The following is a 27,670-nucleotide window of genomic DNA, read 5'->3' on the forward strand; positions in this document are numbered from 1 at the left end:
TGACTTAATCCCTTGTAGAATTCTGTTAAAAAGTTTTATAAAGTAAACTCCATTCCTTCCGCAAGTGATGCTGTGTATACCATTAACAAAATAAAGAGTAAAGTTGTTTGTTAGGGACAGAAAGATACCTGTCACACACAGACACACTTCATAAAACAGATAGACACAAGAATGCACACAGAGAGACAAAGAGATCCATAAGAGAGCCTTCAGATAGGCACAGCTTCAGACTAATATAACAGAAAGGCCGAGAATGGAAGATACATGACATAAAAAACAGAGTTTAGATCTGAACTCATTCTTGATGGAAAGACCCTCAGGGGAAGTGCTTCTATCCCTTTCCTTAATGTGACACTGATACATTACTGGTTACTTGGAGTTGATTACTGTTGCCTATAATTGGTACAGGAAGAGAGCACTCATAGTATGTAGAGCAGTCACTTTATTCTGCTAATTCACATCTTAATGTAATCCAGATATACTTTTACAGAAACACATAGAATAACATTTGGTCAAGTGTCTGGTCAACTGAACATACATCATAACCAAGGGGAGGGGGCCTCTGTGATTCTCAATTTTGTAGTTTAGACAAAAAACATCAGGTCCATTGTGATTCTAGAGGTTGAGATCTGGTTTTGCCTTTGTTATGTTCCATAGCCAGAGATTGCACTGGTGCCAGGGCCCAGGAAGCCTCACTTTAAAATGGCACAGTTTTTTTTTTAAATATAAAGCTGCTGAGTCAGGGAATTCTCTCTGCGGCATGCCACCCACAAACAGCAAAAAGCTGTGTTCAACTCTCTCTCTCTCTCCTTTTTAAGCCCTCTCAGGTTTTACGTGGAGTTAGTAGACCACATTGGGCAGCCACTCTGTAGTAAAATAGTAGCAGTGGGCCACTTCCCATCACCTGGCTCCCTGCTAGCTTTACCCGAAATAATTACACAGAAACTGTATTCATTTAAACACTGCCTGGCCCATTATATCTAGCCTCTTCTTGGCTAACTCTCACATCTTAATTAACCCATTTCTAATAATTTGTATATCATCACGTGACTGTGGCTTACTGGGATAATTCTAACCTAGTCCATCTTGGAGAGCAGGGCCATGGTGTCTGCCTGACTCTGATTTCTTTCTCCCAGCATTCTGTTTGGTCTACTCTGCCTATCTAAGCTGCTGTCCTATCAAAAGGCCAAGGAAGTTTCTTTATTTGACCAATGAAAGTAACACATAGACAGAAGACCCTCTTACACCAGTTGGCAAGCCTATGTACTTACCACCATGTGTGCTACCTGCTTGTGTGTAGCCCATGTGCCTGCCTGTGCCCATGTGCCTGTGTGTAGCTGCCTATCTAGCAGCCTTTGTTTGAAGTAAATAATGTGTGTTTTATCTGCCCACATGTCCTTAAAATCTTTTTAACCTCTTACACTACTATGCCACTCCCATTTTCCTGGAATTGGAGCATGGACATCACCCCTTTGTTCCCATCTCCTGTCTTCTCTTCTCCTACAAACTCACATTTTTTGGAGTTTGCTTCTTTAGAGAAAAAGAGCTAAAACAATGATCCACAGGGTTAGAGGTCAATAGAATGTATGATGGGCACAATGAGAGGGGGCAACATCTCAGAAGTGGAAAGAGCAATAGAAGGTATATTCATTCACCAATTGTTAACTGAGTATGAGGCCCACAGAGAAACAAAGATGGTATCAATCTCCTTTCCCTGACAGGAGAGCTAGAAAAACCCAAGATATCTCAGAGTTCTCTGAGGGTGCTTGTCTTGGTTAGTGTTTCATTGCTGTGAAGAGATACCATGACCACAGCAACTCTTATGAAAGAAAGCATTTAATTTGGGCTTGCTTACAGTTCAGAGGTTTAGTCCATTATCATCACTGCAGGTAGCATGGTGGCATGCAAGCAGATATGGTGCTGAAGAGCTAGCTGAGAATTTTACATCAGCAGCAGAAAGAGAGACTCACTGGGCATGGCTTGAGCTTTTGAATCCCCCCAACTCACTCCTGGTGACATATTTCCTCCAACAAGCCCACAACTCCTAATCCCTCTCAAATGGTTCTACTCCCTGATGACCAAGCATTCTTGTTCAAACCACCACAGTGCTTTTGACCAAAGGATGGTTCACGGGCATTGAATGTGAGTGTTATCCCTGTGAACATGCCCTGTGGAGTTTGGCAGAAGATAGCCAGATCTGCTTCATTAGTCTCTGTCAAGACCTATGGGGCCTCAGCTTTCAATATGATCCCAGGACTAAAGGATCAGCACTGTATGGAAACTTATTAAAGATGACGAGTCTCAGGTTCTACCCAGATCTGGATGGTGATCTCTTTCATGTCCATAAGATTCTTGGGTGGTCATAAGCACATGGAGATCTGAAGCCTTTATTCCTGGTGAACAAGATTTCCCACAGATTTTCTCTCATTCTCACTCAGGAGAAAGGAATAACAGGGTGATTCTGAGTTCCTTGGGAGGCACATCGAATCCAATATCATTGTTCATTCACAATTACATAGTACTTTCTGATTGAAGATGCATTGATTTATCCTTGGTGTTCCTAATCTTGACTTTATGGGGTTCCTTTTGTCAGGTTATGAAAGACTTACGGCATGGAGTATTCATTTGACTTGGATGGTTAGCTCTTGAGCAGGAAAAGAGTTACACTGATATCAGGTACAAACCTTAAGTTCTAAACAATTAAAAGATTGTGAAATGCAGCTCAGCTGTAAAGAGTTCATCATGAGTTCATTGTCCAAAGAGTGGGTGCTTCTCACTTGGTAGAGCAGTACTGAGGGCCAAATGGTTGTGACACCATGTACCCCACCCGAGATCATGGCTTCCAGCTACAGTCAAGCAGTCCTAATTGAGGGGAAGCAACAACCATCGAAACTGACGCTCATTGAGGAAGCCAGCACATATGACTTTCCCTAGGTCAAGAGCAGCTTATCACTAGATAAAAAAATAGCACTAGATTACAAAAATACCATGTGCAGTACTTAGTCTAGTGATAGGTGGGAATCCAGTAGGGTTCCGAGTCCTGGCCACGTGGTACACAGAGCTCAGGATGTGCTGAAGTCCCACTGCAGTGTGTTCTCTCTCCCAAGGAGAATGCTAAGCTGCACTGTGGAGGCAGGAGCTGGGGGATTTGTGAACTCATCTTTGAGTGCCGAGGAGGTAGACTTCTGCATCCCAGGAGCCAGGGTACTTGCCAGCTTCACCTGAGAGTAGATAACAGGAGACTCCAAGAGGCCACAGCATCAGGGTAAGAGCAGAGCTGGCAGGCCCACGGGGGGTGCTACAGGTATCAGCAGACTCACTGTATTTATGGCCACTGTCGAAAGAAAGGGAGATTAAAATGTGGGTGCTGCTTGGAGATCTCAGAGTCCTGTTCAGTGAGGTCCCCCTCCACCTTCCCTCCTCTCCCTGGCCAGCCTTCTTCACAGTGCTTCGCCATGCTGCCAAGGGCTGTCAAGGGAAGTATATGTAACTTGGATTCTTGTTTAAAAACTAGATCTACTAGAAAATAGATGTTTTAAAATAGCAACTATATGGCTGGCAGCCATCTTTACTAAGATTAAAAAAGAGTTTGTGCAATGTAACTTCACCACCATTTGGGTTTAGATGACCATGTGTTGTAAAGCAACACTTATAAAACTTATCAGTCCTACTGAGTCCTCTGCTTATATTGTATCTCCTTTTTAGACCAAGGAGGCAACAGTAGGTCTACAAAATATTTTGGATTAGTATGGATTTTTATGTGACAATAAATTCCTAAGGTTATAAAGGTCTACTCAGGTGAACAGAACATGACTTAGAGATGCGTGTTTAACCACTTATGTCTTTGCTAATTGCTAAATACTAGGCTTCTGAAAAATTTTAAGTAAGGAGCAGCATGTGTTTTATAAATAAGGTTTATAAATTCCTAAGGTCTACTCAAGTTAATAGTAACTAACTTGAAGATTTGTGTCTAGCCTCTTTGTCTTTGCTAACTTTTCTAAACTTTAACTATTTGGATAAACTGAGTCATACCATACAAGAAACTGTGATATTCTGTAATGGCGCACTATGAAAGGACGAAAGCAATGAAGATTTCCAGTCTCTATGTGAACTGTATTTATAGTTTTGTAAAGTTTCCAGTCTCTCTATGGACTATATATATGGCTTAATGTTTTATTTTGTTGCTAAAGAATCTTCAATTAAATCTTCAACTCAAATTTTTTAAGGCTCAAACTTAACAGAGACAAAGCTGTCAAATGCTGATCTTATAAAGATCAGCTTGTAAGCCATTAAAGATAATTAAGATGTACAAGTTAATGCTCAGCCACCTTATAAATGATCAAAATTTTAATGTGCTCCTTAATGCACTATGCTCATAAGCCATGCTAAGTACAAATGTAATTCATTTACAGAGACAAACATTATTTACTATCCTATATTTGTTTTCAAGGTTAAGTCTAAAACTAGTAACTAAAAACAAGCAAATTTTGTTTAACTCAGGTATCATTAAAAGATAATGGTCCTCAAACTCTTCAGAGATCTGCTGAATATGGCACTTAACTGTTTAATGGAAAAATCCTCCCATGATGGACAGAAATGCCAGCGCCTAGCAGCAATCCTAGGTCTCCAAAGAAGATGCCAGGGCACAGGCAACTTCACCTGGATCAGTGTAACTCTGACCATTTGGAAAAATCGCCCCCTGCCTTGCCTGCTGCCAAGACTCTGCTCAAATTGTGGACATGGTTGGGTTGACTGCTCTACTCTGCCTTGCCAAAGTGGGTCAGTTTTTCCAAATTTCTTCTCCACAGAAAAATCTCTCAGACTTTCTGGGTCTGGCAGTTGATGGCCAATGCTGTTCCATGTAGCAGCCAAAGCTGTAATGTAGTCTGTCCTGGGTGACAGCCAAAGACCAACTACTTCTACCCTCAACAAAGCCAATACCACAGGAGCCTAGGATAACCATCCAGCAGTAAGTCTTTGCCATTTTACTTGATAACTAAGCCATTTGGATTATACTTCCTGCTATAATTTATTCTGATGATGTTGATGGCTAACTGTAGCTTTATGTTAACAGCAACAGGCACCCAGCTCCTCCCTGCAATGCTGCAGCTGCCTGTTCAATTCATTTCATATATAAAATCAAGCAACCTAGAGTTACTAGGTTTCCTGCTGAGAAAGGCAGACACAGACACAGTTTCCTTGTTGGCAGACCTCACACTGATAAAAAGATACACTCACACAGGTTTCAATGTAACTTTTTACTGTTCCTTCATTTAAAGGAACCTGCCTTGCAATGACTTCTCTCAGGAACCAACCACCCGTGCCTTATGGCAAATAATTAGATGAAAAGAAAAAGTTCAAAGTTTATGTAAGTTATGAGGGTCTAAGAAAGTAATTTAGTGTGTGTAAGTGTAAATCGTAAAGATATGAGAAGGCAATTTAAAGGGATGGCAAATGCTTAAGCATTCTTACTTTCAGTATGCTGTTATTATACTAAGACTAGAAATGTTCAGAGTTTTATCATTAATCAGCGGAGCTCTGATACACTGTTAATCTAGGCTCTGGTAAGCACTGCTGCTCTTATCATAGTCACAAGCTCAAAATTTAAGTTTCCTTTGGTTGTCTTCTAAATATAGACTTAAAAGTGCTTCTCAATCATGCTGAAAACATCTCTGTCCAATCTATATTTCCATTTTCTTGGATATATAGGAAAAGTATTAATGTTTTAAACACAGAATAATATTTTTGGGTCCCTAAGCTTTTATTCTGACTTGAAGGTGTGAGTCTACTACTTTTTCTACAATGTGGATTTCAGAACAGATTACAAACAGTGGTAATACTAAACTGTCTAAAACTTTTATCTTTTTTAAAATTAAAAAAAATTCTTATAAGCTTCAGGAAGTCATGACTGTATCCACCTGTTACAGGCTGAAGTTTATGTACTCCAGATAAGTACTCCTGTTAATCAACATACTAAGTTTTCCCCACCTACTGCCTACACCGAAGGGTGAGCTTCCCATTTCCCTGGTCTTGGGACTCTTTCCCTCTTCCAGTTACCAAGACGATGGGCATGGAAGTTTCAAGTGTACACCTAAGATAAAAATTTCTCCTAAATTCCTTAACTTTACCGTCGGTCCCTAGTCTGTTCCAGCAGATTTCCAAACAGCTGAAGAGTCAGACAGCTCCAGAACTACCTGCAAAGCTCCAGCCCCAGATGTTCCTTGGAACCTGTGTCCTAGACTGCTCCAAAGCAACCTGCACACCACCAGCCCCAGATGGTCCTTCTGAACTTGGGCAGTAAGAGCAAGCAAAACAACTGTCTTCCAGTCTGTGCTCCTTTTGTCCTTCCTGGCTGTGACCACCATTCCAGCCTTCCTGGGTCCCCAGTGACTCCCCTATTTCAGCTAGAAGTAGTTATAGAAGAGGTGATGCTGCCCCTTATCAGCAACAAAAAGCGGGAATGTTCAATTTCAAAGAAACTCAGGACAAATGGCTAACTGAGGTTCCTATTTAACATACCGAAGTGGACTCTGGTTACCAGTCTTCCTTGGTCCCTACTCACAAGTAGGGACAGAGTCATCCTGGCTGGCACATCCAAGTCATACCCTAAACTTCTCCAGCCCCTGGGTTTTGTCCCTTCCCCTGGATTCTCTTTTCTCCTGTATAACCCAGCTATTTTGGCTATGTGCCCTTTTGTCTCCTGGTTGGCTTTGCTCCTGGATCTCTCTCAGTCCGCTTGTCCTCCCCTGCTGGCCACCTCCCCACGGCTCAGTTCAGTCTGCTGGCCATGTTCAGTCTGGACTCTTCCAGATGCCTCTGGCTGTGCTCTCCCTCATATCTGGGACAAACCCTCCCCTCAACCTTACCTTCGAGAAGACTTGTCTTTATTTTTTATTCAGCTGTCTGGTTTCTTGGTCTTGGACTTTCAGACTTTTGAACTGTAACAAATATTTGTTATTTCAGCTGCCCAATCTACAGTGTTATGTTTTAGCTGCCCAAACTAGGAAAACAGGAATGACAGCCCCATTCCACACAGAAGCTCAGAGGGAACTAAACGATGATATTGTAATAGTCATCCTGAGCTCATTCACAGACAGTGGAGAAGGCAGTACTGTATGGTAGCTTTGGATTAGTTTCAAACACTGTAGGTGCAAGTTAAGAAACCCTAGCAAGCTGGTAGGAGAGGCTCTGTGCCTGGCTGGCCCAGACCTGCTGAGGAAGTGGAGGCTGAGCAATAGTAAAGAATGGAGACTTCCCTAGATTTTACCTGCAGGTTTACATCTCTGTAGGGTGCACCGCACTTCTGTGTAAATCACTTCTTCTTTAGGTTCTATTTAGGAAGAAGATAAAGTATCAGAGGATAAGGAGTCAGCCTCTTTTCTCAGCTAGGTGCCCCTCCCTTGGCCAGTTTGCTCTCTGGAAGGATTATAGTCCTCAAGGCTTTACCATTTTCCTGACCCTGTTCTAATATGTATCCTGTGATTTCTGCCAAACCAGAGACTGGACAGCCCTTGTCCTCACCATTGCTGTATACTGGCTGCAGTTCTATACAGGCTGGTACATTGTAATAGGTGGGCTCCTGGGGTTCTGAATATGAAGGGTTCCTGTAAGATATAGAAACACTGATGTTTGCCAGGAAGTGAGATCATCCATTTAAGGGGTTTTCAGTCAATATTATTCCTTTTTTTAGGTTTATGGTCTCATGGTATGTAAGAGGTACCAAGCTAATGCTTAGATATATTTAGTTCTGCATTGTTTCCGTTTTATATGTGTATGAAATGGGCATTCTATAAAGCTAAGTAACTTGCCAACACCATTAAACTAGAAAGGGGAAGAGCCAAGACTTAAAACAGGCCTGACGCCCTTCTTAGAGATATCAGTCTCAGAGAAACAAAGATCAGATAGGCTCCAAGGAACTCTGGTGGTTTGGACACAGCCACCATGGGAGGTGACATGTTTGTGAGCCTTCAGGATGCAGGCTGGTGGCCACTTCTCTCCAGACACTTCTTGTTGACAGAGTCACTTCTCTTGGTGGATGAAGTATGTGACTCCATCTTCTTGGCATGGGTTTTGACTATGCCAGCCATGCCCACAGATTTCTAGGCTAATTAGGCTATATCACCTCAGGATATGGATGGAGTCAATGTCTATGTAATAGGAGAAAAATGACTAAAAAAGCACCTTCATGATTATTGTGAAAGTAGACAAGTTGCAGAGGAAGACTAGAAGCCCTTTCTCACCTTGGCAATATCCAACATAGAGAATATGTGTGAAACATAGCCCAAGACTTACAAATGGGAGGGAGGGGTTCTAAAGACCGTTTACCACATGGTCGGCTGTCTTTTGGGCTTTTTTCTCTGGTCACTAGCCTACTTCCATTCTTGGGTGTGATATTTCTTTTTTTAATAAATAATTTCTATTCCATGCTGCTCAACTTAAAAGGCTTGACTTTTCTCTCCTTGGTAGCACCAGGATTTTCACCTATCTTGTCTATATTTTTTTCTTAAATTCTAATAAAATTGTTACTGAGTTTCCTTCTGAACTTGTTTCTAAATTCTTTTATTAATGAGAATAAGAACCCCCAAAGGGAACCTCAATTTCCCTGTTAGCTGCCAAAGTGGTTATTTAGATGCCAGGCTAACAGTGGTACAAGGAAGTGGGTTAATAAATGAGAAACACTTGCTACTTGATGTGGGAAGAAGGATTAGCTGTCTGTCGCTAAGGTGGAGCTTCTTGGAATTGGCTAGAAATAACCCAAGGAAGGAGCAGCTTCAGTTGGGTACAACCCACCTCAGCAACACTGTAGAAATTGTGCTCTTGGTGATAATAAGATTTGCTTTAATTTTTCTGTCCCGTGGATGTTTCATTACTTCCAGAAATAAGACCATGTTCTTACCTGGAGTCACCAGAGGCAGACTTTCCCCCTGTAAAGAAAGACATTGTGTTTTAGGAAGAGGGGACCTTTGTGGGGACTAGAGGGCAGCTCAGATGGGGCTCACACAGAGACTGCCAGGAACTTCCGTTACTGAGATCGGAATCTTTGCTTTGCTGATGGATGGAGGAGGAGTAGAAGCAACTGAATTATTGGTGCCGGTCTCAAGTGAAAGGAAACTTCTTAATGTGTACCCCATTAACCTGGATTTTAAATGACAGTGGTCTTTAATGGCTCCAGAGAGTTTAATAGCCTCAGACAGGAAAATAGACTTGATCATCGATAAAACTGCTATACATTTAAAAAAAATCAGTAAAGGACCAAATTCTATTTGGGTTCTGTTTTGATTTCCATCTCTTAGAGTCCTTTCTTTCTTCCCATTCCTTGGGAAATCTTATGAACACAGAGCCTCTGCCCTTTCTGAGCTTAGACAAATGACATCTCATTGAGGCATATTGCTTTTGATGTGGCTGTTGGAGCAACTTTGTATTTGGTAAACAGGACTTCCGAAGGACCTGGAGAGAAAGGTGAGGGATCATGTGATGGATGAGGAAGAGCTCATGAAAGCCTAGGGATGGCCACATAGTCAGTGTGGGCATGCAGGACCAGAGATAGGAAGGGCACGATTAAGGAGCCACCCACCTGCTCTTCTAGAGAACCAGCAATAAAGCAGCACACCAGCAGCTGCGCCAGCCACGGCGAGCAGTCCCCCAGCGACTCCAGCAGCCACAGGAACTCTTCTGTTTTTGGTTGTGTCTGGGGAGCAGAGGACACCCAAACATAAGACCAGGAAGAGGTGTGCAGTTTTGAATGACTTTGAGTCTTCAAACTGGTGTTTTGGCATCTGGGAGGAGAGGAACCTTTGTGACCAGAAGTTCTGAAGCTGTGGTACAGGAGCCAGCTCTGCTCTGCTTGCTTGTGAGGAAGCTTGTCTTGGTACTGCGTCTCTGTGCCCAAGGAAAGTCTAAGGGTCAAGACAGATTGTGGCTGGAGAGGGGAGGCAGCGCTAATGAGCTGTAAGTCCCCAGATGTTCCCTAAAGCCTCACTCCGCTGCACCAATTAAGAACCACTTCAGAGTATAAGGGTGTAGGGAGCCATCAGCTCAGGTACTTGACTTGGAGAAGGGTGGTCCTGATCACTCAGCATGAGCTCTGTGTGAAGCATATATTCTGGTCCCATCTGGCTTGCGCATAAGAGATTTACCACTGCTTTAAGTGTCACTTCCTTACTGTGCTGGCCCTTAGGCACATGCCAGACTCACAGAAGAAGTTTCCAGAATGTTCTGCAGTCAGAGAGATGTCGACAGACACCCGTTCTCCAGAGGGAGCAGAGTGTGGGGTCTCCCAGGGACCCCAGTGTGAGGAGAGGGTGGGACATGGGAGCTGAATGAAAATGAATCCTCAGTGGAAGCTTCTGCTTCTCACATAGTTGTTACCCTTACAAGGGACAAATAGTATTATTAGCAAATAAAATAAATAAAACATTTGACACATTTGAAAGCTAATTACTTTGACCCCAAAATAGCTTTTCATGTACAAAAATATTCAATAGAAAAGTGAAAAACGTTCTACGAATTCCTGAAAACATCTGCCAACAAATATACAAAAGACTCATCTTCATTATTAATTAAATATACAATTAAACCCAGCCATAAACTATTATTTCTTTCGTGTTTAAATAGATTGACAATAATGATGAAGTTTTGGCAATGCAAACTGAAGACATTTTGACAACATCTACAAAATTAAAAATACACATAAACTTTGAGCCTACAATCTACTTGGAGGATCAAGTAGGTAAAAATGTTACTCAGTGCTTCCAGAGGCAAAAAGGTGACCACCAAGCCAGCTACAAAACCCAAGGTCTATAATGGTGACCTACTTTCATGATATGCTGGTGCAATAATGGCACAAACTTTGTGGGAGTAACTGATCACTTTCTGATTGGATTTAAGGCCCACTCCATGAAATGGGTCCCATATGTAACACTGTTCTGGTGGGCAAGAACCTGAGACCAGACAGGTTCTTCTGCTAAAGTAACACAGCAATCAAATGAGTCCTAATGACATTCTGCTGTACCCATAGAGAAGTGCCTCCCCCATCCATCATCAGAGAAATGTCCTCTTGCAGTTTAGTAGATGGGAACAAACACAGGGAACTACACTGGTCAATGTGCAGGGAATGTGGGCTTTGGACCACTCATACCTAAGTTGGTGTCTTCATTGTGCTGCTCAGGCCCAGGGGGCTACAGGGAGAAAAGGGGGAAGGATTTTTAAGAGCAAACAGTGTCTTCCAGGTTTGGAAGAACTGATCGTGGCAGCAGGTATAGGGCCTACACAGGTTCCAGCAGATAGGTCCCACACTGAGAAGGAGGAAATAGACACAGACTTATATCCCTGAGCAAGAAACTATCTCCAACTGATATCTGCCTGCAAAGGAAAAACTAGTTTTCTCCATTGGAGTCTCACGAGGTATATTAACCACTGTGGTAGTTTGAGTAGGAATAGCCCCTATAGGCTCATATATTTGAATGCTTAGCTAGCAGGGATGGCACTGTTCAAAAGGATTAGAAGGATCAGGAGGTTGTGCCTCACTGGACTTGGAGGAACTATGTCACTGGACTCAGACTTTGAGGTTTCAAAAGCCCATGCCAAGGCCCCGCTTCTCTGTTTACAGATCAACATGTAGCTCTTGGCTATTGCTCCAGCACCATGCTGCTTGCTACTGTATTTCCTACCTCAATAAAAGTGGATTAAGCCTCTGAAACTATAAGCAAGTCCCAATTAAATGTTTTCTTTTATAAGAGCTACTTTGGGCATGGTGTCTCTCCACACCAATAAAAGAGAGACTAAGGCAACCACACTTAAGGATAGGCCCCATGACCAGCTGCTGATGACCAACACAAAAGAACTCCATGGTATTTTTGTAGACTTTTTTTTAAATCTAAAATTGATTTGCTTGGCCATTGTTTTTGTCTTATTGACCTTTTGCTCGTGTATTATGGTTTCTGATGTTGTGTTTTTAAGTCTTATTTAGTGTATGTATATGAAAAAAACTTGTTTTCAATAATATATTTATTATATACAATATGCTAATATATTATATAGCATTATATATTATAAATATAACTACATGTATACAGTTCTTAAAAGATTTCTCTGGTAATGTTTCTGTTACACAATAAAACCTGGAGACAACCTAATAGACTGAGTAAAGTATTTATTTTAAATTAAAAATAGAGGTTTTATAGTAAATGTGCAATGTGATCCTCTTATAAAAATACTTTGTGCTTTATTTCCCAGTAGTGTGGCATCTGGTAAGTTACCTTTGTTTAAGTAAATGATCCTAACTCTTGTTTGTGCAGGAACCCTGATTAAATGGAGTAGAGCAAAAAATAAATAAAGGTAAGAAAGTAGGAGGTGACTTGTTGGGAAAAAGAAAGAAGGGGAAAGAAAAGAGGGGCCAAAAGATTAGAATGGATAGTGAAAGGAACTATGTGCAGTGAGACCCCAAGTCAGGAAACAGCCTCTGCGGTCAGCTGTGTACTGAGACCCCAAGTCAGGAAACAGCCTCTGCGGTCAGCTGTGTACTGAGACCCCAAGTCAGGAAACAGCCTCTGAGGTCAGCTGTGTACTGAGACCCCAAGTCAGGAAACAGCCCCTGAGGTCAACTGTGCAGTGAGACCCCAAGTCAGGAAATAGCCCCTGAGGTCAGCTGTGTACTGAGACCCCAAGTCAGGAAACAGCCCCTGAGGTCAACTGTGCAGTGAGACCCCAAGTCAGGAAATAGCCCCTGAGGTCAGCTGTGTACTGAGACCCCAAGTCAGGAAATAGCCCCTGAGGTCAGCTGTGTACTGAGACCCCAAGTCAGGAAATAGCCCCTGAGGTCAGCTGCTGGAAGGAGTGGGTGCTGACCAGTGTTTGATTGTTCCAATTTTCCTGTGACAGTGACTGTCACCGTGCCTCACTGCGCTGGGACCCCGGGTTATCGCCAGCCTCACAGAAGTAGTTCCCTAAGTGTTTCATATTCAGAAGAAGTTGAAGGACTTTCCTATTTCAGAGAGGGCTGGAGTGTTCCCCAGGGTGATAAAAATGGTACAATATTGGAGAGGGGGAAACCTTCCAAAGTCTCACCATGAAGTTTTACCATGTCTCCTACCACAGCTTGAACCCCAGAGACCCTGGAGGTTAGGGTGGGAAGGGACAACAACACTGAAGCTGAGGGAGAAAAGCAGCCCTTGGTTCCTTCTGTCCGAACACAGCCCTCCACAGTGAAGGCCTTTTTGACTGCAAAATGTTTTATATTATTTTTTAGAGGCTTTTTCGGGTTTCTCAAAACTCATCTATAATTTATTCCAATCTTGGGAAATGAGAATGTGTGTGTAATGTTGTATGTGTTTTGAAGTAACAACACAAAAACACAAACTAGTTTGAGGAATCTGAAAATAAAGACACAGCTGAAAGCTGGGCATCTGAGAAATGAGAGGACTGCTGGGAAAAGAAGTGGGCTTGACAGGAAAGCCAAGCCCTGCTGTGGAAGAGAGGGCCAGATCTAGCGCGAAGGGACTTGATGGAGAAGTTACGGGGCAGGCAGTATGTGCAGAGGCTGAGGATGGGAGCTAAGCCGGCCCATTTGAGTTATTGCAACAGGTAGTGGGACAGTCAAACGGCCCAGTGAGTGTGATACAATAGGAGGCCAGAGACTCAGTTAGGACTCAGCCAGGACTCTTCATCAAACAGTGGAAAGGCATGGAAATGCCCTGAAGTGGGGCAGGAGTAGAGCAGATGGGTCACTGAGAGGCACTTCAGTCATTGAATTAATGGTGAATTTGGCTATCTTATGGCAGGCAGAAACAGAGAAAAATCTAAGGAACATCTGGGAGGGAATATCAGTAGGACTTGCTGTGAGGAGGGAGGGAGAGATGTGTCAGGGAAGATCCCTGGGACTCTTCCCTGGGGATCTGGATGAAAGAAAGAGTCTTATATGCAGAGACAGCCTGTAGAAGACCAGCCCTGGGTGGAATATCCCTTCCAGAGATGTCCAGTTGAGGAGCTTTCAAGAAGAGTGGGATATAACACATGCAGGTCTTCAGTTTAGGACCATCAGGGATACCCAGGCGATACCCAGGGATACCAGGATACCTAGATGATGGGTACAGATTCTTCTTAAGGAGTAGTACAGTTAACAGAATACACTGAGCATCATGGCTTCCCTTTCCACCTAACACTGTTGACCAGAATAAGCCTTTTCCTCTGGTAGATGATATTTCTGGTCAGGATGAATGAAGAGTGATGCTATCAGGCAGGGGAAGGCTAATGGAGGAGAGGTACAAATTCTTCAATATGTAAGATCCAAAGAGACTGCGGAGGCAGAAGCCTTGCTATGACATTACACAATAGCTACTTCTGTGAAAAACACCCCAATCTTGCCTCCTGGGCATGGTAGAGAGATGATCTGCCCTGTTCTGCTAGTTTGAAGAGTTAACTTACCTATAACACTCAGAGCCAGAGTATCACTGCGTTGGGGCCCCTGGCCGTTGTCAGCCTCACAGAAAAAGCTTCCAGAATGTTCTGCAGTCACAGAAAAGTTGAAGGACCCTCTTCCTCCAGAAAGGGCTGAGCTGCTCCCCAGAGTGACATTTTGGTAATAAAAGTGATACAGGATTGGAGGAGAGCCTCCCAGAGCCTCACAGTGAAGCTCTAGCACGTCACCCACCACATTCTGGGCCCCAGGGACCCTGAGTGTGAGGACAGGGCGGGCCACTGGAACTAAGGGAGAGAGGGAGTTAGTTCAGACTAGTGTCTTTTATTTTTAAATAAAGCCCCAATATATTAAAAAATAAATTAACAATGAGAATTTTTGTCATGTGTTTTCATTTTCTAGAGCTCACATCTGTTTAGTATTTCATGTCTTTTCCCTCCATTCCTTTTCTTTCTTCCCTCCTCCATTGTTTTTCTTTTCCCATGAGATAGAGTCTGACTAGATATACCAGGCAGGCCTTGAACATTAGCTTGTAGTCCTCCAAGTGCCGAGATTATAGCTCTGCACTATCACAGCTAGATTTTTTTGTATCTTTCTTCTGTGTCAGTACACTCACATCAACACATAAATAAACACACCAACACATACATGAGATCACAGTATACACACTGGTTTATAATCTGCCTTTGGCCTTAGCAATATTAAAACCCCAACTGAAGTATTGTTCTGATCTTAATAATTGATGTGGGAGAGCCTAGTCCACTGTAGATGGTACCATGCCTGGATAAGCGGCTGAGCAAACAGTGGAGAACAAGCCAGCAAGCAGCACTCCTCTGTGGCTTCTATGCCAAACTTCTGCATTGGCTTCCCTGGAGGATGAACTGTGGACTAGAAGCTGAAACAAACTTTTTCCTCCCCAAGCTGGTTGTGGTCAATTCTTTATCACAGTGACTGAAAGATTCCGCATGACCTTGGTATGTTCTATGGCGGGTGAGTTATGCAGGAGGGAAACCAAATATGTGATGCAGAAAGAACTTGAATGTAGAGTTTATTTAAGAAGAGTATATTGGGATGGTAGGGGAGGAAGGAGAGACACATAGACAAAGAAAGAGAGAGACAGACAGAGAGACAGAGAGACACACACACAGACAGAGAGGCACACACAGAGACAGAGACAGAGGAGAGGACAGAGCTGTAGGCCAGAATAAGTTTGAGATTGGGAGTGGGCAGAGCTTGTCTCTTAAAGTGAGAGGGTACTGTCTGGGTTCTTCCTGCCAGGTGACAGGGAAAGCCAGCATAATCCTAAAAGTGATGAGACTCTAATACATAAAGAACTCAGTGAGGTGGAGTCTCAGTAGATTCTGGGGCTATCAGAAGCTTTATGAAGCAGAAATCATGAGGTTGGGGAAAATGAGTTCAAAGCACTCAGCACCAGGGGCAACAGAGACAGGGAAATGCAGGAAGAAGATAATTGGAGGACTTAATAGAATAATGGAGACTTCTAGCTTACTGGGTGTCAAAAACCTCACAAAAAACAACAATTCTATTTTGAGAAATATATTCTATTGTGAGAAATCTTCTAGTTCTTCCCTGAGTTGGCTATGTGGTCTTTCTTATTTTTCCTTACTCTCAAGATAGCCTTGCAGCAAATTCTCACTCACCTAGGACTCCTGGCCCCTTTCCCCGTGCTACAAACAGGCTGGCACATCAGAACCAGGAGTTTTCACAGTATGTTTTATTGCTTTGAAAAACAGCAACCATAGCCACTGGATTTTTACTTTCTCCTGAACAAAGATCCAAGTACAAATAGAAGCAAATTTGTTCTTCCAGTGAGTCCTTTGTGATGTTAACAAGTGGCCTTGAGAATGACCAACCAGGATTTGTGTACTGAATAAAATGAGGACACTTGCTCTAAGGTATGTTTGAAAAGAAGGTTTTTGTTTGTTCTTTGTTTTTGTTATGGGGGATAGTACAGCCAGAGATCTGTGGGAAAGTCCAAGAATACAAAGAGGAAGTAGCAAACTGTGGGCTGTCAGAGTGAACTGGGTCATTCAAGGAGGGCAACAGGGGCCAGGAGCAAGAGAGGACCAAGAGAACTAATAGGGTGAATGGCCCAAATGGCAGGGTTATAGGAACGAGAAGTTGGGGGAAGGGAAGTCCATGGGCTGGAGAAGTTTTGGGGAGGGGGCAGGTGAGAATTGAGCAGAGCCAGGATGGACTCTGCAGCCCATACTTGTTGAGAGATCCTGGAGGCCAACACAGACTTTGGTGTGCTAACAGGCACCACAGTTAGTCATGCATTCTGGGTTTCTTTAGGACCTGACATCGCTCTTACCACTACTATTCAACAAAGGTCTAGAAAACTACATAATGCAAGCCCATTTACTTAATGGACTTCTAGAAAGAGGGTCATGAAAACCCTAGAAAATCATGCTGGTTGTTCATCTGCTCCTTTCCCATCCATCCTCCGGCCTTGGCCCTCCTGGCTCCTTATTTGATGACTGGCCTCCATTTTACAGAAATGATGCCTCCAGGGGAGGTGTCTGTGCTTTGCTACCACTGAACTGACACCCTTTCCCAGATTAACTCTTTGTGTTACTGCATTTTGAGAGTCCTTGGCATTCTCTGGTGTCATTAGTGCTTCACTCCAGGAGATTTTCCCTTCTGAATTTACATGCTCTTCCAGGGTGCTCTCCTTAGGTCCTTCCTTCTCCCAGGTAACCGGAATTTCCTCTCTATTTACAGGTGAGCAGGGAGAGGTAAGGAGTCACTGTGGATGGGAGCTCTAGCCTTTTGGAGCATGGGACCTGATCCAGAATGTGACCTCATTCTGAAGGCTGCTGCTTACTTCTGATGGATGGTAGCTTCTCCCTGCTCCATTGCCTGGGCACAGGAATAATATTTCAAATGTTCAGTGAATAGGAAGAGGTGTTGAGGTCTGGGGGCCTTAGGATTTCAGTCTCATGATAAAACCAATAGATGGAGGTTGGGTCAGAAGGAGGGAGGGACTCTCATGGCCTCCTGGTGAAGCTCTTACCACATTATCTCACTGTAGGAGCCTGGGTGTAGGAAAAGAACGTGCTGCCAGGGTTTAAAGACACAGCAGTGAGGGCTTCTGTAAGGTTTGTTAGGAGGTATCTCCCAAGATTACTGGTTCTTGCATCCCTTTTGGTTTTCCTTTATAAGGAGTCATTTCATTTCAAATGAGAAGTGATTTGTAGTTTACCAAAGGTGTATTTCTAACCACTGAGTATTTTCTTCAACTTGACTTTCTGAGAGTTCCCACTGCCTTCAGCCTCTTCTATTCTTAAGTTTTTCCTGTTAGTCTTTGAGTAATGGTTGGTAGCTTATTCAGAACATTGGGTTACTGGTAACTGAAAATATCCACCTCCCCCCGACTCTCTTGGTTCCCCGCTAAGGAGCTCTGTGCGGTTTGCAGGACCCACTCCTGGAGGATGCCTGGCCACACGTACCTTTTATGGTGATGGTGACTGCCTTGCTGACGAAGCTGCGGCGACTGTTGCTGGCTTCACAGTAATAATCCCCCGCATCACTGCCGTTTACCCTGGAGATCGTGAATTCTGCCTCTGAGGACTTAGTGATCTTTGTTTTATTATTCAACTTGTCCCTTTTGTACCAGGAAAGTGTGATGGGCCCTGGGACCCCTTTTACTGAGCAGTTGAATAGCAGCAACTGTCCTTCAAACACTAACCTTGAGGCTGGAATGATGTGTATTTGGAAGTCTGCAAAAGCTCCTGAATAAAGAAGAACGACACATGCAGGACATTGGTGATGGGATGCTCATCAAGGAGGGGTTGGGGAGGCAAAACCTGTGTATCATGTGAGAGTGGCCTGAGAGTAGAGTTAGGCTTCTCTCTGGGAAGGGGAAAGAGGGCAGAGACTGTGTTTTCTGCCTGATGAAAAATCCCTGTTTTCCCTCAATGATCTTTTCAAAACTATGGACCAAGAATATAGGTTATTCTGCCCAAATTAACCTCATGTCTACCCATCCTGATAGGGTAATTGCAGAGATGTCACCTAGTGCTCCACACTAAGCATAATTGGTGGAGAGGTGAAGGGAAAAGGGGGGACTTGACACCAAATACGATTGTCCCGCGTATGGTGACAGCACAGTTGACTGGAAATGGGCATTGACGTAAATAATAAGCTGCCCTGGACTCAGCATTTTTTAACTTCTCTAGTATATCTGTCAGGCGGACAAAGAGAGGACGTCCAGGGTAGATGCATAATCCAAGGAAGGGTGTCTGTGCTGGGGACAGGTTTAGGCATATTGGCTTAGGACAGTGGCCTTTTAAATTAGCCTTCAATCTAAAAAATGAACAAAATATAGTAGTTGAATAGAGGGTGGGAAGCATTGTTGTGTTGAAGGAGAGACTGTGCTGGGAACTACTGATATGACTACTGGATAGCATGCCCTCTGATTTCTCTGACCTGTCCATCCTTCAGTAGCCACGGGAACACCCATTTCCTACAGTCATGAACAGCCATGAACAGATCGATAGGGTTTTTTTTAGGAATGGGAGTGAATTCACAGGTAATGCTGTCACTTTCCTTCCCTCCACACTCGTGATATCCTAGACCATGTGCCCCCTATTATGCTCAACTAGATTTCTGTGTGTTGGACCAAATTCAGTCAGGCAGTCACTGGCTGACAGTCATGTTTAAGAAAGTGATGCTACTTTAGAGCCTTAGGGAAAAGTGATAGTGTGTATAGCGCCATCTCTAAGGGCATCAAGGTGGAACTATTTATTTGTCAAGACCATTCTTTGTCTTTGTTGCCTTTAAGCATCCTGTATCAGGGACCTAGTGTTCTAGAAACCTGTTTGACCGAGCAGAACATTCATCCCAGGCTGCCCCATAGCTCACAGTTTAGGACTATAGCACTGGGAAAAAAACATGTCCGGGAGATTAAGAAGTAGCTTTATTTAAAGGCATCAAGAGACCAAAAAACAACCCCCCCTTCTTTTCATGGTTCAAAGATCATCAAGGATATCCACATGAGTTTCATATTTTTTCCTCATTCAACTTCCACAAGCATGAGTAAATACTTTCTATAGAGACTCGTGACCCAAACTGGTGTGCCCTTCTGCATAACTTCCAGTCCATACCTGGGAAATCTCAGAATGATACTCACTCTGCACAGTCATTTTGATTGGCAGGCTTCGTTTGCTTACTTGGGCATCCATTGTTTCTGCAGTGCACTGGTACGGCATTACATCTTCAGTCCATATGGCAGGAATGTGAAACTCTGGAGAGCTGCGGCAGCCTGACCCCAGAGCCTGGAGGTCTCTGAAGAAACAGAACTGGAGCTGGGCATTTGACTTCTGTGCAGGGAGCTGAGTCCGGCAGGTCAGTGTCACCGGGCTTCCGTCTGTGAGCTCAGACGGTCTGACCATCAGCACAGGACGTGGGAATAATTCTAGAAAGGATCAAAATCATCCACTGAGCAGGTATGTGTTGGGGAATGATTTTAAGGCGTGTTATTTTTGCCTATGTTGCATTTGTTTAACTGTGTGAAACTGTGCCAGTCTAAAATACCTGATGGTCTAATAAAGAGCTGAATGGCCAATAGCGAGGCAGGAGCAAGGGTAAGGGAAAGAAATAGGAGAAAGGAGAGAGGAATAGGTGGGATTGGCAGGCAGAGAGGAGAAATATGAGGAGAAATTTTGGAGCAGAGATCTGGGAATGATAGAGAAGAAGGAGGACTTCGGGGGCCAGCCACCCAACTACACAGCTACATAGCCAGGCACGGAGTAAGAAGGAGAGAAGAGGTATACAGGGACAGAGAAAGATAAAAGCCCAGAGGCCAAAACTAGATGGGATAATTTAAGTTAAGAAAAACTGGCAAGAAACAAGACAAACTAAGGCTGGACATTCATAACTAAGAATAAGCCTCCATGAGTGATTTATTTGGGAACTTGGTGGTGGATCTCCCAAAAAGCCAAAAAAGTAAAACATTACACTACAGTTAAGTATTCTTCAGAAAACCCCAATCCATCCTCAGCACCAGCATGTGGAGTGGCGTTGCTCACCAAACGCTGGCAAGAGAGAGGTGCCGCTTTTGGTTACCAACATCCAAAAGACTGTTTTCTCTCAGTGGATTTCTAGTCCACTCTTCCTTCCTATTCTGCCTCTACAAACGCAGAGAGCCTACCTATGACTAATAATCTGTTCAGAATAGTTAAAGTTGTACCTTGGACATGGACTCTGACTGTATTGGAAGAAATTTTGGACCAAAACGTCTCCTTCACAGTGCAGCGGTATTGACCGTTGGCCCTCTGATCTGCATGCTGAATAGCAAGCTCAGAACTTTGACCAGATGATTCCAGAGGGACACCATTCTTGTAAAATGTCAGGGTCTTTCGTGATGTCCCTTTCTTTGCATGGCACCTCAGAACCACAGAATCTCCCTCAAATACAGCAGGTGGACCTCGAAGCACTAATGGATCTGTGAAACATACCAGGCCATCACTTTTTCATTCTCCCTTTTCATTACTGCCCAAGTAGGTTTTACACGAAGTGGAACTAGAGAAAGTGTTCTTAGTTCTTTTTCTGAGTTTCAAATACATACCTGCAGTTTGATAAAAGCGGGACAGCAGAAGAAAAAGCTTCCATCACCATTGGGAATGCAATTTTCTAGTTCCTTCTCCCACGTCGGTGTACCAGAGTTTCTGTATGTTTTTTTTTCTCTTTGGGGATTTTAATAATCTGTATCTACTTGCTAGTTTATTTGGCCAGTACTTTCTCAAGATGCAAACTGATTTCCAGTAGCCATAGTTTTTCCTCTATACCAGCAATATAATTTAATAAGGTTTTCTGTCCATTTAGGGTCCTTCATTTTGGGGTGTGTAGATTTGTATGCTTCAGTAGGAAGTGTTCAAGGGAATCATTAGACCAAAAAGCATAGATTTCCCCCCCCCTTTCCTTGCTAATAGTGTCTTTTCTTGCTTACTAAATCAAAGGCAATTGTCACAAGGCTGACACTACTTCAACTTCAGATCAGGAGGTTTCAAGACCAAAAGAGAAAATGCCTCCCTCCCTGACCCCCTTCCTCTCTTTGTGTATCTATTAAAAAAAATCAATCAATTTATTTCTGTTTAACATTTAAATAGTTTTATTGCTTATCCACGGGCAGTTTATAAACACTACATATTCTTGGGGTTCAAGAATATCAAGTTTTGGACTGGAGAGATACTGAGAGGTTAAGAGCATTGCCTACTCTTCCAAAGGTCCTGAGTTCAATTCCCAGCAACCACATGGTAGCTCACAACCATCTATAATGAGATCTGGTGCCCTCTTCTGTCATGTAGGCACACATGCCAGCAGGACATTCTATGCATAATAAATAAATAAACCTTAAAAAAACCCCAAGTTTTGAGTCTGTAAATACAGGATAAGTCTCAAGTCTCTGTGTAGTCACAAAGATTCTGATTCAGGCCAAATTTTAAGGACCAAAGGGATAGAAGTGGGTGGATGTATTTGACTCATCTTGAACTAAATTAACTGTTAGTAACAATTATACCTTATGTATGTACTTCTTACTGCCTACTGCCTACTAGATGCCTACTAGATGGTATTTTTTACTACATTTAAATTTTATTTTTTTTTGGTTTAAATTTAAGATAATTCTGTTCTATATCTGATTTTACACAGAGATTACGTTTTCATGGCATGAAATCGAATGGGTTGTTCATTTGTGCTGAGTAGTAATTAAATCTACAGAGAAAATTAGACTGAAATGGAGTCTGAAGCTTTATTTCTCTTTGCCTCACCTTTAGAAAAGTGTAAGTGCACAGGGATGCTTAGATGTAAGTTGTCGGCCTGGCATTGGTGCACTCCAGACATGCGCACTTTGAAGGTGTGTCCTTGAATTTCTCCTACTATTTTGCTATTCCAGTACCATTTTGTTTTCTGAGGTAAGTTGAAGCCAAATCCATAGCAAGTCAGAGTCACTGTTTCTCCTTGAAAGAAAGTGGTCCATGGAGGCTCAAGAGAAATCACAGATTTGGGTGCAGTTTCTGAGGATGAGAGAAAATTGGTCTGTAGCAGAGAAGTCACACTTTCAGCCCCAGAAAGGCCCTGTGGGATAGACAGGGAGGACCTAGATTTGGACCATTCCCAGGATCCACGTGCTTCCCAAGTTCATTGATGGCCCTGTGGGATAGACAGGGAGGACCTGGCTTTGGGTCATTCCCAGGAGCCCTATCCCCCAAGTTCACTGACCGAAGGCTGCTTAACATCCAGGAGCACTTACCACCCAAAGAGAAGAGTGATTGCCCATTGATGGCAACCGGGCAAGACAGTCTCTGAGGGCAGAGATAGCAGGGTTTACTGTAATGTCAGTGGCTAACTAGTCTGTTCTGGAAGAGGGTCCTAATAAAATACCTCTTCCTTTGCCATCTCATCATTCATAAGCCCCAAAAGAACTACAGAATCATCAAAATCACAACTTTGCACTTTCCCTAAAGAAAAAAAGTAATTTTATGATCAGGTTTTGACACTAGAAAAACCCTAGAGATCAGTGCACTTAACTGCCTTGTTTCATAGAAGATGATTTCACTAAAACCCATCATCATTAGCTGGAAAATATGAGACATTAGGAAGAAACTCTTACCAAGGACTCACAAAGCAGAAGAAAGGACTCACCATATTGTCTACTGACAGGAGCTGGAAACAAAAATAAATAACAATAGAAGTCAAGAGTTAGACATGAAAGTACAAGTAAGAACTTTGTTTTTCTTATTCAAAAAGATAATATCTTTCCATATCCATTATACTACTTCTCATGAAGAATTCATCTATAAAAATGCTGACAACTGTTTGTCATATGTCTGTATATATGAAGATATTGCCCTTGAACTTTAAAGATAAATTTAAAAGTGCTACTTTCTGGCAACAAGTATAATACGGAAGGGAGGTGCAGTAATAGCAAAGGAAATTATGACCAAGAACACAGGAACCATCCAAGTGAAGGTTGATGCTTATGTCTGGCCTAAGAGCACAGAGAGGGTGACCAAGGCAAGAGAGGCACAGAAGAAAGGGTGTTGTGCTCAGAAGTGGACGGAGCAGCTCTGGCCGGTGAGCAGTGACGAGAGAAATATAGTTGGGGAGGAAGGCAGGGCCACGTGATTAGCTCCAGTTTTCTCGTAGAAGCCATGGGGAACCATAGAAAGAGCTCAAGGAATGTGATGAAGTCAGAACTTGAAGCTTTGATGGAGTGTTCTGGCAGAGAGAAATCTTCTGCAGAGAGGATGTGAAAGACAGTAGCTGGGTGATGCAAAGGTTAACTTTCTTTAGAGTATTTATCCAGGTTTATTTGAATTGTGTGCATGCTTACTGCTCATTTGTAGGCCTGCTCTCCATCAGAAGGCCTGCTGTGGAATGGAAGAGCTATGAGATTTTTTTGAATAATGACTCAGTTAAACAAACAAACAAACACACAAACAAATGAGGGTAGTGATAGTAGAAACAGGTCAGGTTGGAGATGGGAGTAACAAGGAGAGAAAGGTGGCAAAACTTAGCAGGTTTATTAATTTATAAATGATCCAGAGAAAGGATGGATTTGATTCTTTCACTTGAAAGAATTTTCTGTAATGTCAGTCATTTATTGGACAATGCAATGAAAATCTATCTGTGAGTGACAGACACATCATCTGTCTCCTTGGAGATGATGGAAGGGCAACTTAAGCCCTAGTATTTTATTGAGACCAAGTGAGTAGTCGCCATTACCCACATGCCATGGTCACGATAGTTTTTGTATTTGAGGACTTTCTACTTGGTATGCAATTACACGTATCATTTTATATAGTCTTGCCAGTAACATTATAACTTAAGTGCCATTTCATAGATAAGAAAGTTGTTTAGCTTAAAGAAATGTCTAACATCTTTAGCCATCGGGGAAATGCAAACCAAAACTACTCTGGGAGTCCATCTTACACCTGTTGGAATGGCCAAGATCAATAAAGCAACTGACAGCTCATGCTGGTGAGGATGTTAAATAAGCAGAAGACTCATTCATTGATGGTGGGAGTACAAGCTTGCAGAGCTGCTGTGGAAATCAGTGTGGCTCTTCCTTAGGAAGATATGAATCAATTTACTCTGCTACCCGGTTAGTTATACCACTCTTGGGCATACACCCAAAGGATGCTTCATCCTCCACAAAAACACTTGCTCAATCATGTTCACTGCTGCTCTATTCAAAATATCCAGAAATTTGAAACAATCTAGAAAATCCTCAATAGAAGAATGGATAAAGAAAATGTAGTACATTTACACGATGAAGTATTATTCATCCGTTTAAAACAAGAACAAAACCAAAATAAAACAAAACACACAATGAAATTTGCAGACAAATGGAGAAAACTAGAAAAAAATCATTTTGAGTGAGTATGTACTCATTAATATGTGGATATTAACTATTAAGTCAATGATAACCATGCTATGATCTGTAGAACCACAGTGTTTAGGTATAGAGTAAGGGACTAGAGGCTACAGATAGATTTCATTAGGAAAGGGAAATAGAATGTATAATTATGGATGAATGGACGGAAGGGGGCAGGAATGGGAGGATCAAGTGGGGAGAGGGAAGGGGAGGAGGTTGATAGGAGGGAATACAGGGTGAGACAATTAAATGGCATTTAAGGGGTAGTATGAGAAACTAATGCAGTAGAAGCTTCCTAAAATATATACATATATGGAGACAGTCTAAATGAAATTACTAATTAATGGGGGAGACAGCATCCCACAGGCCATCTTTTGTCACCAAGCAAAGCTTCTACTACTAGGCCTGGGTTATATCTAATTGAGTTGCTGGACAAAGGGATCCATGGGAATCTCCAAATAATTCAGGCTGCTGACAAGACTATAGGTTGCTTTCCACAATCTGGCAGCAAGGCCCCATTGATGAAGACAGTACCCACACAACTCATTGAACATTGAGATGTTGAACTGGTGCTTACAGAGCCTTTACTCCTATGTAGCATCTTTGGTAAAAGAAGGTACCCTGCACACTGTAATCCAAGCCATCCACAAACCTTCTGATACACAGTGGTGTCTTGCTTGAAAGACAGGCTAGGGCAATGGTGGCACAAAACTTGTGTAAGTAATGAACCAATAACTGATTTGACTTAAGGCCCATTCCATGAGATGGAACCCATACCCAACACTGCACTTCACGGGTGACCAAGAACCAGAGACTAGATAGTCCAGAGACCGAAAACCAATACTACTGGCCTTAATATATATATAGTGATTAAGTGATAATCTGCCATCCTCATAGATCAGTGCATGTTCAGCCATCATCAGAGAAGCTTCTTCCTGCAGTAGATGGGAACAAATACAGAGACCCACAGCCTGACGAGCTGACGAGAGAGAGAGAGAGAGAGAGAGAGAGAGAGAGAGAGAGAGATAGAGAGAGAGAGAGACAGACTTTGGAACACTCAGCCCTAAATAGGATGTCTGTTTTAAATTCCTCCTCCCAGAACTCAGGGAACCCTGCAGAAAAGGAGGCAGAAGGAGTGTAAGAGCCAGAGGGGATGGAGGACACCAAGAAAATAAGGCCCTCTGCGTCAACATGAGCAGAGCTCATATGAACTCATAGAGACCGAGGCAGCATGCACAGGGCCTGCACGGGGCTACACTGGTGTAAGTCTTCTGAGTATATATTATTGCTTCCAGTTTAGTGTTTTCATTGGAATTCCTGAGCGTGAGAATGAGTGGGTCTTTGATTCTTGCGCCTTCTCTTGGGTCTTATCTTCTGTTGCTCTGTCTTGTTCAACTTCAATGTAATAGCTTTTGTTTTATCTTATTGTATTTTATTTTATGATACTTTATCATTATCTCTCAGAAGCCTGTTCTTTTCTAATGAGAATCAGAAAGAGAGTGGATTTGCATGTAGGGGAGATGGGGGTGGAACTGGGAGGAATATAGGAAGGGGGCATCGTAATCAGGTTACAATATGTGAGAAAAGAATCCATTTTCCATAAAGAAAAAAAGAAGGAAGAAGAGAAGGAAGTAAAGAATGGAAGGAGTGAGGGAGTAAGGGAGCAAGCAAGCAATATGGTTAAGTGGCTAGTAGGTAGTAACACAGTTTTGAATCCAAACTCGGACCCCGCATCCCTGTGCACCATATTGACACTCTCCTCCCCTCCCCTTCTTTCTTCTACCCTCGCCTCTCCTGGCCCTCTTGTGCCACCCCTGCATGTGCTTCTGTTTCTGAGATAACAGTTCATTGCAGCAGTGGGGTCCTTGCCCCATCCACCCCCCAGCCCCTGTGTTTCAGGAGCTATTTACCAGCTGATTTGTGTGTAGCTACTTGCCTGTCTCTGCCATCCACTGGAATTTTGTTTAACTGGAATTACATTTCCCAGCTGTTTCTCAACCCCTCCACCCTTGCTTTGCTGAAAGCTCTTGCTATCATTGTGGGCATGAAACATCCCACCATCTTCAGCATTGCGTAAAATGCTGCACATAGAGGGGTCTAAGATTTTTTTTTTACTAGGTGGACCCACATTTAATTCTAATATTTAAAACTTAGTAAAAAGCAAATACTTTGAAGGTATGAACTGACAGAAATGTATATTCATGGGCAGTGACATTGCCACCCACTGTAGGTGCCCTCCCTTTCCTGATTTCCCAAGTGGCCACCTCTGACTTCCACAGCGTTCTCTTTGTGCCCAGTCCATCTCTGGTTGGCATGGATGTGCAGACGGAGCTGTCCTTTATGTGAATCCCCTTGTCAGCTCATGCACAAGACCAGGACTAGCCTGTCACAGAAGGCGTTAAAATGAAGCTCTCATGTGAGTGTGAACAAGCAAGCGCAAGTCACTTTCTGTTCTTCACAAAGCATCCGTGAAAGAAAAGAAAACCAAGTGAAACTTTGCTCATTGCTGTTGTCGCAGTTCTTCCCCTGCCGGCTGAAGGATTTTCCACCTGGGTGTAGAAAGTTGGGGAATATAGCCTCACATGGGGGAACTCTGTGGTTCTGAAATGCAGGAGACAACCAGGCCTGTGGTGGGGGAGATGCTGCCCGACCCACTCCAGACCCACAGTGTCTACTCACTCACAACCGGTGGAGTCAGCCACAGCAGCGTGAAGACCACCCAGGGAGAGACTGCCGGAGGCATTTCCTCACAGGTAGCAAGCTGGCTCTTGCTCTCACAGTAGCCAGTACACAGCTCTCACCAGGTCCAGTGAGAATATCTGGGAAACTGCTCTTCTAAAACACAAGAGTGCATC

At 43.0% G+C, this 27,670-nt stretch overlaps 1 protein-coding gene across 4 annotated transcripts; it reads right to left on the reverse strand.

Moving 5' to 3' along the window:
- Positions 1 to 424: 424 nt before the first annotated feature.
- Positions 425 to 27,670, reverse strand: LOC125412775 (Fc receptor-like protein 5). 4 transcript variants are annotated; one of them, XM_048453558.3, is made up of 13 exons: positions 27,495 to 27,670; positions 23,081 to 23,101; positions 22,207 to 22,452; positions 20,628 to 20,882; positions 19,569 to 19,853; positions 17,887 to 18,168; positions 14,422 to 14,700; positions 9,575 to 9,688; positions 8,897 to 8,924; positions 7,522 to 7,604; positions 7,268 to 7,330; positions 6,867 to 6,938; positions 425 to 3,334 (listed from the first exon to the last, which is right to left on the reverse strand). In XM_048453558.3, the coding sequence occupies exons 1-12, from the start codon at positions 27,556 to 27,558 to the stop codon at positions 6,892 to 6,894; spliced, it is 1,767 nt and encodes a 588-aa protein (XP_048309515.1). In that variant the 5' UTR covers positions 27,559 to 27,670; the 3' UTR covers positions 425 to 3,334; positions 6,867 to 6,891. The 4 variants fall into 4 exon arrangements, 3 of the variants coding, with proteins under 3 accessions (XP_048309515.1, XP_048309509.1, XP_048309533.1); XM_048453552.3 differs by lacking the exon at positions 6,867 to 6,938; XM_048453576.3 differs by lacking the exons at positions 6,867 to 6,938; positions 20,628 to 20,882.

This window comes from Myodes glareolus, chromosome 17 (genome assembly GCF_982192425.1).
Source record: "Myodes glareolus chromosome 17, mMyoGla1.1, whole genome shotgun sequence".
Classification (NCBI taxonomy): domain Eukaryota; kingdom Metazoa; phylum Chordata; class Mammalia; order Rodentia; family Cricetidae; genus Myodes; species Myodes glareolus.